General features: G+C 43.1%; 1 protein-coding gene across 1 annotated transcript in view; it reads left to right on the forward strand.

The window, feature by feature from the left end:
• The window catches only part of VIT (vitrin), a 90,473-nt gene extending 86,441 nt beyond the window's left edge, over nucleotides 1-4,032 (forward strand). Inside the window, 2 exon segments of the mRNA XM_030554281.1 lie at nucleotides 2,047-2,560; nucleotides 3,403-4,032. Of these exon segments, the coding sequence (XP_030410141.1) occupies nucleotides 2,047-2,560; nucleotides 3,403-3,581 (693 nt within the window). The 3' untranslated portion in view covers nucleotides 3,582-4,032.
• The last annotated feature ends 6,583 nt before the right edge of the window (nucleotides 4,033-10,615 follow it).

Consider the following 10,615-nt stretch of genomic DNA (forward strand, 5'->3'; position numbering starts at 1 on the left):
ATGTCATTTTAAAAAGTACTGCAGGGCCAATTGGCATGAAGTTGTGACATGAGGTGTGATATGCCAGATCAGCTAGGGCTCAGGATGCAGGGTGGAAGTTAGAAAGTATTTTCAGAAAGCAACTTGTTCTCTGAGCTACCCTGCAAGATGATTTTGAGCCCTTTCCATTGTCACTCTGCCATGAAATACATTTCCTATGAGCTTGAAAGCCCTTAATGGCATTAGCTGGACTGTCTCTAGGCTGTATTTGATTGGCTTATAGTCTTGTTTTCGTTTATTTTTTAAAAGGGCAAAACTACAATGAGGCTCTGTGACCCTGCCAGAGCTAGCACGGAAGATAGAGAGCAGGGGGCCCAAGCAGGAAGGCAAAGCTGGCAAAACAAACATCATTCTGGGATGTATTAGCAGGAGTGTTGTGAGCAAGACACAAGAAGTAATTATTCCACTCTGCACTGATTAGGCCTCACCTGGAGTACTGTGTCCAGTTCTGGACATCACATTTCAGGAAAGATGTGGACAAATTGGAGAAAGTCCAGAGAAGAGCAACAAAAATGATTAAAGGTCTAGAAAACATGACCTATGAAAAAAGTGGGTTTGTTTAGGTTGGAGACGAGAAAACTGAGGGGCGACCTGATAACAGTTTTCAAGTACATAAAAGATTGTTACAAGGAGGAGGGAGAAAAACTCTTCTCCTTAACCTCTGAGGCTAGGACAAGAAGCAATAGGCTTAAATTGCAGCAAGGGCGGTTTAGGTTGGACATTAGAAAAAACTTCCCAACTGTCAGGGTGATTAAGCACTGGAATAAATTGCCTAGGGAGGTTGTGGAATCTCCATCATTGGAGATTTTTAAAAGCAGGTTAGACAAACACCTGTCAAGGATGGTCTAGATAATACTTTGTCCTGCTATGAGGGCAGGGGACTGGACTAGATGACCTCTTGAGGTCCCTGCCAGTCCTATGATTCTGTGCATTTATCTTATGGCTGTAAATGGCAGTATCAGAACATAAAAAGAGCAGCAAGATAGAAGAAAATAAACACAGTGAGGCTATGAAGTGAAGCCTAAACCAATGTGTACGGAACTAACTTAGAGCTGCCGTAAGGTAGATTTGCTGACACCAAATGTACTGGGGTGGACACTAGTACAGAAAGAGTTGAACCCTCCTTTCAGGTGGACGATGAAGAGCAGACACAATCTGGCTAAAACCCTCTCAACAAGTTAGTTGGAACATTAACATCTTAAAGATTTTACATTCTAAAACAATTCTGAATCTACCTCTCCTACCTACAACATACTCCACATTCTAGCCTCCTCCTCCTCTCTCCCTGCACCCAGCCAGCAAGCCAGAAATCCATTCCCTCACCACAAGTTCCCAACTCCTCTTGTTAGGTCTGGAAGAGCTTCCCTCCACCTGCCCCCTATGTGCATTCAGAGTCATAACTGCTTAATTTACTAAGCTGTAAAAAATTAAGAAATTTTGCTTCCACTGCACTGGGGAGCCAACACAACCATGTCAGAGTCTCCTTTAGGTTATGCATCACCAACATTTTTTTTTTTTGTGCCACATTTCTGTTTCATGATCCTGATTTCTGGTTGGGACGGCATGAGCCAGAAAGAATGCAGCTTGACTCTCAGGTACCATGTTGAATTTGCAGGACTGACAGGTGGACAAAACCTCATCTTTTTACTTTTAACTGGAGGGGATGTGATCTGGAGCCATTGCCAGTCAAACAAGGAACTCCCAAGAAGGCCACTTTGTACAGAGTATAACTCTGAACTACATGAACAAAGATATTTGAAAATGAATTTGTAGTTTTGACTCTTGGCCTAACTCTGACATAACCTGTGTACAAAACGAAACTCAGAGGGTGGTGGACTTTCATATTGAATTTTTCTGACAATTAACACTGACCGCTCCATCACATGTTTTATAAATGTTGGGGCACGATGTCCAGTGCTTTAGTTGATCACACTTTACATAATTGAACTCAATCCACATTATGCCCAAAAAGTGCCTTTTTACTTTTGTATTTGCATCTCTCTGCAGGCTGTATGCAGAACAAATGGCTTCTATTCCATTAACGTGCCAAGCTGGTTCAACCTACGCAAGGTAGTCCAGACCTTGGTGAAGCGGGTCTGTGACACTGATCGATTGGCTTGCAGCAAGACGTGTCTAAATTCAGCTGACATTGGCTTTGTAATTGATGGTTCCAGCAGCGTTGGCACTGGCAATTTCCGCACTGTCCTCCAATTTGTAGCCAACATAAGCAAAGAATTTGAGATTTCAGACACCGACACTCGTATTGGAGCTGTGCAGTACACCTATGAGCAGAGGCTGGAGTTTGGATTTGACAAACACAGCACGAAGCAAGATGTTCTGAATGCTATTAAGCAAATTAACTACTGGAGTGGAGGGACCAGCACTGGAGCAGCCATCAGCTATGCCTCTGAACAGCTCTTCAGCAAATCTAAACCCAACAAGAGGAAGATAATGATTCTCATTACAGATGGCAGGTCTTATGACGATGTCCGAGTGCCAGCCATGACAGCTCATCAAAATGGTAAACTAGTGCTATCTTCTGCTACGGTGGCCCACTCCACCTATATACAGTAGCTTAACATTTATGGAGGTAAGGCAGTTAGAGTGGTCATTGCATTATGGCAGTAGATGGACTTTTGGGCAGCTCACCACCCTAAGCTATGGCCTTGTTAGAGCTAATCAAGATGAAGGTGGGTGAGTAAAAAGATGGGAAGTCCGTAAGAAAATAGTGTAGTCAGATTTGTCAGACAGGATGTCTCTCACACACTGCAGTGCTCAATGGGTTTCTATAGGCCTACAGCCACAAGAAGTGTGTGTATAAAGTTCACTTTTGCTTTCAGTGTAGGATGTTCAAACACCTTCTGTGCCAGTCTTTCAGGCAACAGCCTACTACTGTTTGATGCCTTTTGCCATTGGCAAGACTTGTTCTTCAGGGCTGACACTGCCTCCCCACATCCGTGTCTGTATATATGGTTCAATTTTTGTTGGACGCTCAAATAGAGGCTGTAAAATAAGCTGCAATGGGACATGGAGAATTTTCCTGGCACAGAAGCAACATAGGTCTGATGTATGTGGCTATATGCAGCTCCTTTCAGGGACTCCAGTGTAAGCATTGTATTGTGGGTGGGAGGGGAATTAGCTGTAACACTCAAAAGAGTTTCAGAGCCTGTTGTACATAAGAGCGGCCCATTGGCTGCACTTTCTATAATGTCTCTCAGAAGCCACAGTCCAGAGTCTGGTCCCTTCATTTTATGCCCTAAACATAACATCTATTGTGGGATCAGATTTTGTAAAAAACAATTTCAATGCAGTGACTGTTTTGAAAACACACCTGGCCATTTTAAACGCTGGTTGTCTTTTCAGGGGTCATATCTTATTCCGTTGGAATTGCATGGGCAGCCCAGGATGAACTGGAATCCATTGCAACAGACCCGGATGAAGAGCATTCCTTCTTCGTGGATGAATTTGACTATCTCTACAAATTTGTTCCTAGGATCATCCAGAACATTTGTACAGAGTTTAATTCACAACCCCGGAACTGATGCAAGTAGACAAAGCATTATACTGACGCTGGGTCACTGGGTATCATGCAGAAAATACACAAAATGCTATACAAGTAATGCCAGCTATGAGTCCAAGAAATACTAGAAGAGTTATTCTCTGGCATTTTTCAGTTAACAAAGCTGATTTCAGCTCTATTCCTTATGCATGAGAAAGCTCTGTGTAGACGGGCATTTTTATTTTAACTTTTTTGCTGGCTTCAAAACTCTGACTTGGTTGGCTAGACAAAGACAGTTACAACCCTTGAAAAGATAAATCAAGTGACTCAGCTTTGTAGATTGAAAATTTGTTTCCAGAAGAGAGGTTTGAAAAGGTTTTTTAATGTAGATCCCAGGGACATTTTCATTTGGCCTTTGTATATTGCAGAAGCTCTCTTTAAAGACATTCTCTATCGTAGTGCTTCTCAAACTGTGGTCTATGGACCATAGAATATCAGGGTTGGAAGGGACCTCAGGAGATCATCTAGTCTAACCCTCTGCTCAAAGCAGGACAAATTCCCAATTAAATCATCTAACAGATTTTTTCCCCATATCCCTAAATGGCCCCCTCAAGGATTGAACTCTCAACGCTGGGTTTAGTAGGCCAATATGCAAACCACTGAGCTATCCCTCCCATACTGGTAGGCTGTGGAACACTGCCAGGTAGAGGCCAAGTTGTATTTATCAGAGTAGCAAAGATCTCTGTCTTCTAGCAGTGATGCTTCCTGCTAGTTGTTGTCCAGACCAGGACTCAGGGTTTCCAGACATGCTTTCCAACAACATCCAGAACACTTTTTTTAAATCCTTGGACAGCTGTTTTGTGTCTCTCTGACAGGTTTTCATTTGGTATCATTTCAAGCTGATAGATACAAACAGGAGAAAGAGCCAAACTGCAAATGGATAGATGAGAGCAGTGGGGTCTGCAGGCATTCACTGACCCTAATAGAGTTCTGCACCCATGGAGAGGAAGCAGCTGATGCACATACAAAATTGAGAAAATGGAATCCAGAATCTCCACCCATTGCGTTAGAGGGAGTTTATTTAGAATCTTGTCCTCTTAACATTGTCCTATTATCAGTGTCCAAGCATGATAGTTACTGCAAGGAGGGTCTGGGCTCAGGAAGGACCTCTGTCTTAAGTGGTACACAATATGAAAAAAGTTTGAGAACCACTGCGTTGTCATCAAACCATTTCTCTTTTAAGTTTCACCCTGCAGCATGGATGGAGATCAATAGCATGAAGAAAAAAGACTGCTCTAGAGTTGTTTTGTTAAGGATTTAAGAGAAACACAGTTTGCCTATATTATTGTGTACTATACATTGGCAAAAGCAGGACTTCCTAATGGTAAAGACACTCTGTAGATGGAGTATTTGGGGTTGGTTTTGTCTCTGTTGGTTCACAGAGTGCGCATTACACTGTGCTTGACCAAGCCAATTATACTATACCTCTACCCTGATATAACGCTGTCCTCGGGAGCCAAAAAATCTTACTGCGTTATAGCAGGGGCGTCTCTAGCTTTTTTGCCACCCCAAGCACGGCAGGCAGGCCGCCTTTGGTGGCTTGCCTGTGGGAGATCTGCCAGTCCTGCGGCTTCAGCATATACCCACTGCCGAATTGCTGTCAAATCCGCAGGACTGGCAGACCTCCCGCAGGCAAGCTGCCGAAGGCAGCCTCGCTTCCGCCCTCACAGGACTGGCAGGGTGCTCCCTGCGGTTTGCTGCTCCAGGCACATGCTTGGTGCACTGGTGTCTGGAGATGCTGCTGCGTTATAGGTGAAACCACATTATATCGAACATTATAGGTGAAACTGCATTATATCGCATTATATTAAACTTATCCACCTAGAGCACTGCTTTACCGCGTTATATCTGAATTCGTGTTATATCAGGTCACGTTATATTGGGGTAGAGGTGTATTATGACACTGTCTTCTTAAATGAGGAACTAATCATCAGCAAACGATGCCAGATGCGATATATTATTGAAGTCTTGAAAGACTTGGGCTTTAGTTGGTGTCAGCTGGCATCTATTTTTTTCACCCACTAAAACTTGATAATATACATTCATCATTTATCACAGTTCCTGGAGCGAAAGGAGAGAAGAGTTAAATGTTACTTGAGAGAAATGATGAACTTCACTGGCTATTGGAATTTGTAGTCCACAATGCTTGGGGATAGTTAAAAAGGGAAGGGTAAGAAATTAATGACGAAATATTAAATGATTTTTGTGTGGCTCAATTCTCATAGCTATTAAACTTTGAATAAATAACAGGATCTGAATGCAAACATGTCATTAAAATTACTGCTCAAAAACATCATTAGAAATACAATCCTTCCAACCCTAATTAGCCAAAAGAAATAATTTCATCAGAGACAGAGGCGAAGGGATCTGTGCCACTCTGCAGTGATTGCCTACAGGCATGCATTACTTCACAATACAGATAGGCTGACATAACTTGATAATCTCCTTGTTCTACTAATGCTATTTAATTGATTAGATTTTTGCAGCCTTCCATCAGCAAAACACACACACTTGCAAGGCATTCTGAACTCTCACTGGCCTAAATTCTGACACCCTCCATAAACCCTGAGTAGACCAGTTTTACACACAGGGTCTAACATGGGAATATGAAGTTAGGAGCAATAAGGGCAATTTGCATGCGTTAAGCAGGGATCGGCAACCTTTGGTCTGCGGCCTGCCAGGGTATAAGCAGCCTGGTGGGCCGGGCCGGTTTGTTTACCTGCCGCGTCTGCAGGTTCGGCTGATTGTGGCTCCCGCTGGCCGTGGTTAGCCGCTCCAGGCCAATGGGGGCTGTGGGAAGGGGTGACCAGCACATCCTTCAGCCCACACCACTTTCCACAGCCCCCATTGGCCTGGAACAGCGAACCACAGCCAGTGGGAACCGCGATCGGCCGAACCTGCAGACACGGCAGGTAAACAAACTGCATGCCAAAGGTTGCTGATCCCTGCTTTAGGACATTCATTTCTTTGAACATTTTAATCTTGAAAAATAGTAAACTTGATAATCATTTACCATGGTAAATGCTCTTCACTTATGTGTAACAAAGTTCAGTCACCATCAAGCATGCAAGATTATTTTTCAAAAGGCAGCAAGATAAACCACTTAAAAAATAAAACCATAAACTTATTGAACAACTGTTTTTCTGTGGTGACTGAATGTCATGAGAATTTCATTGCCTAAGTCTTTGAAGTGATCTTTAAATTGTCAGATCCCCAAAAGTGATTTTTTTGGTTTATTCTACAATTGTGGAATTACCACTGATATCAATGGGAATCCAGTTTATAGAACAAGTGCAGAATATATCCTGTGATACGTTAAAAAACATTTACCTTGGACAGAAACCAAAGTACAGGTCATCTGCTGAAAATCCCCTGCAAAGAACATTTTGTTAAAACATGGAATAGTAAGTTATGTGTAAAACTTTTCATAAAAACAGTTTTTTTCTTGTATATTTGTTTGTGAAGGAAGCAGAGTTCCTTTTGTAACATGTTGGAGCTACTTAAAGAGCTTTTCGTAATACAAGTTGCTAAACCTTTTGCAATAAAGAACCCATAAAGGTGTATGCAGTACAGCTTGCATATTTAAGATAATATTTTAAAAACTCTACATCCAAATGTTGTTGCACTTTAGTTTTTTTAAATGCAAATAGGGGTTTCCTAAAACTAGAGATACCATCGCGATCAGCAAGACCCACGGTGTTAAAAGCACAGAAACCTTTTTATTTTATGTTTAGCATACCTGGCTGACTTACTGCAAATCTTGCAAAGATCCATGGAAGGGAAAGTCAAGTCCAAGCAGTGTAAACTTGCAGAATTGGATACATTGCACCTGAGATGGAGGTTGATGTTAGGACAGAGGGAACAAATGGTGAAACATCTCTCACATAGTGCCTGAGGATCTGTAGGAAACATCAGTGTGAATGCTGTGGACCTCTGAGACCTGAATGGCATGGAAATCCCATGGTTTCCAAGTTGGTAGCTGTGACACAATTGACTCCATTGCTGCAATTAAGCCATGTACGGCTAAAAGCTAAGCATTACTAGATAAACTAGACACCCATGCAGAGCTGGGATAAATGCCTCAGGGCCAGTTGTCAGCGATATCTAGGTATCTAACTCCCATTTAGTCACCTAACTACCTTTAAAAATCTGGCCCTTAGTCTCTCAGCTCCAAAAGCACAAGCTGTCATTTGGACTGAAGGAAAACTCCCTTAGCTGATAGCAGCGACTCCCTATCCTTTTGTGAGCTAGTCACTAGAGATCATAACTCGTACATGTACCCAGTACATTAGTGATATATATGCTCTCTGCAGCCATGCTGACTGGGCTCACTGAGTACACAATAGCAGCTAATGCTGGGCTTAGCAGCATTAGGTACCACAGCAGCTAGACAGATGATCTCCCAGAACATAAAGGAATCACCTGGGAATAGCTTGATCCCAAATAGATGTGTTTACTAATTACATGCACACAGGCCAGGCCTCACTATAGGTATACATCTCGTCTGCCTGACTGCTGGAGGCTTCTACACCATGGTGAGTTTCACTAAAAAGCTCACCAACTTTTTAAAGGGGATACTACCCTATTCCTATGGACTGAACATGGGTACCTGCTGCTCCACCTTCCCATGCACACCAGCCACACTCACCAAATACCTCACGTCCCCCACTAGGACTTGCCACAGCAAATACTTGATATGAAACCAAGAGGGAGTCTGTGCAAGACTAAAAGGAGTGGTGTGCGTGTAGTATGGGCAGAGTTGGCTCTGGGCAGAAGTCGTTCTGTGCCTGGGGCCCATGAGAGTGACATCTCATGCAGCTCAAAGCATGTGGAGCAGACTGGTTCACTGCCCCACAAAATACCCCTTCCTTTCAGTTCCTGTAGCATGCAGGCTGGGTGGAGCAGCCACTGCTGGGCCAGAAGTTCAGATTCCTTACTGCTTCCCTTGGGCTTTGTGAGGAGGGGAATGATGGTGATCCATAACCGCCTTCCACACAGGCCAGGAAGTGGGGTTGGAGATATTGGATGGGCTGGGACTCCTCCCTGCCCTTTTGGCCAGTGGCCCACTGCCCTGCTGTGATCACTTGGTGGCTGGCATGGGGAGATCCCATACTGCTGTTGCTCTGTGGGGATTCAGCTACCAGGGCTGGCGGTAAGCTTTCAGATGGGGCCTTCGTATTCCCTATTCACTGCTTTCATATTTGGGAAGCCCCGGGGAAGAGATCCCCGAGGCTGCTGCTCCTATATGAGACGCACAAACCAGTTTTCCCTTCTCTGTGCTCATTGCAGCTCTTGCATTGTATGCAATATTGAGGTAATATATTCCCAGTGATTAGGGAAGCTTTTGGAAGTAGCTAGCCCAATAGGGGGCCATGAAAATGTCCTTTCTTCATGTCACTGAAGCATGGATAACCATAGCCAGATCCACATCCACACAGTCTCCTGCCCAGCCTAAGTGGAAAGAAAGCATTCCTCATTACTGCTGCTATCTGGGCACCCCGAGTAGCAGGGGACTTCCGTCCCCCCTGCCCCCGCTTAAACTGTAAAATGGACTCTCTCTCTCAAGAGAAAGATCACAGTAACTGCTAGCTCCTTAAACAACTCCCTCATTTCTGGACAGAACTTGAACCAGCTATTTTTCATTCAGGTTCTTAAATGTACAAGGCAGTGGGACAGCAGCGGTACAAAACTATCCATGCTTGATGAGTCATCTACATGCCGATGGCATTATTGATAGCCAATGAAGTCTCATTAGCCCCATGCAGCTGTACCTACTTGTTAAACAGAACAAGTGACAGGACTGAGCCTTGGGGGACATTACAGATTTAGCAATATCTCAGCCACATTGTTTACATCTAGCTCTAGTCAACTGAAGGGTAGGGTAGGTGGGTATGCTCTTCCTGCTTCTACAGCAGTTCACCCCTCTTTCTGGGGTTTACTAAACGTTGTCTAGGTTAACTTTTAATCCTGCAATTATTAAGAAGACTAAGATAATTTTTGCTCACTTCCATATTTTTAAACTTTCCATTATATACACATATTTACTATCAACCTTAACATTAATGGCATTTTTTGTTTTCATGGCCAATAAGACTATGCACCTATTACAATAAGGGATATACATCTTTATGCTTCAGTTCATAATGCCCTGACAGTTTGTAGTTGGCTTTGGAAGAAACCTCCCCATGTGGGCAGCTTACTGATAAATTGTACATAAGAGCATTTTACACTTTTCACTGAAACATCGGCTACTGGCCATTGCTGGAGACAGGATACTGGACTAGATAAACCTTTGTTCTGTTCTAGCAATTCCTGTTTTCCTACAGTAGAGGGAATTGGGAAAAGTGAATATTCTGCCAGCCACTGAAAGGAGGCTGGGGCTCTTCTCTACCCTACTCTGAACTCAGAGGAAACAGGATGAGTTTGCTAACAAGTTTTTCTGTTCAATTCGATACAGATTTTTATACCATGCTCTTCACTGAGCATCTGCCAATAGTGCATTAAGCAACACGACTGACCTCTGTCATGTGTGGTTCATTCTCTATCATCCTCTCCACATGGGGAGAATTGTGTGTACGCTTTTTTTAAATGTACATGCTACTGTCTGCTTATGTTAGAGAAAGTAAGATTGAAGCACATTGTGTTCTTCCCAAGATCGCTGCATCACTCTGTGATGATCAACTCCCTACATAAAGGCATTTACTCTATTGGAATAATGTACCTCTAACTCCCAGTGAAGATACTAAGACCTTTGTGCATAAAGACTGCATAAGTTGTAAGGTACCACTGATGTCAAGATGGGATAGTCATAATCAACAGCACATGGAAACGTAGACCAAGCACAAAGAATGGAAAGGGAGATAATATTTGGCGCAGGAACAGAAGAACTGCTTTTGTAAAAGTCAAATTTAAAAGGAAAATTCAGATGATACTAACATGGCCCACAATGGAATGTGTAATATACATCTGTAGGGCTCTTTTGGGGTGTCCCCACACTCTATAGGCTTATATATTTCT

This window comes from Gopherus evgoodei, chromosome 3 (genome assembly GCF_007399415.2).
Source record: "Gopherus evgoodei ecotype Sinaloan lineage chromosome 3, rGopEvg1_v1.p, whole genome shotgun sequence".
Classification (NCBI taxonomy): Eukaryota; Metazoa; Chordata; order Testudines; family Testudinidae; genus Gopherus; species Gopherus evgoodei.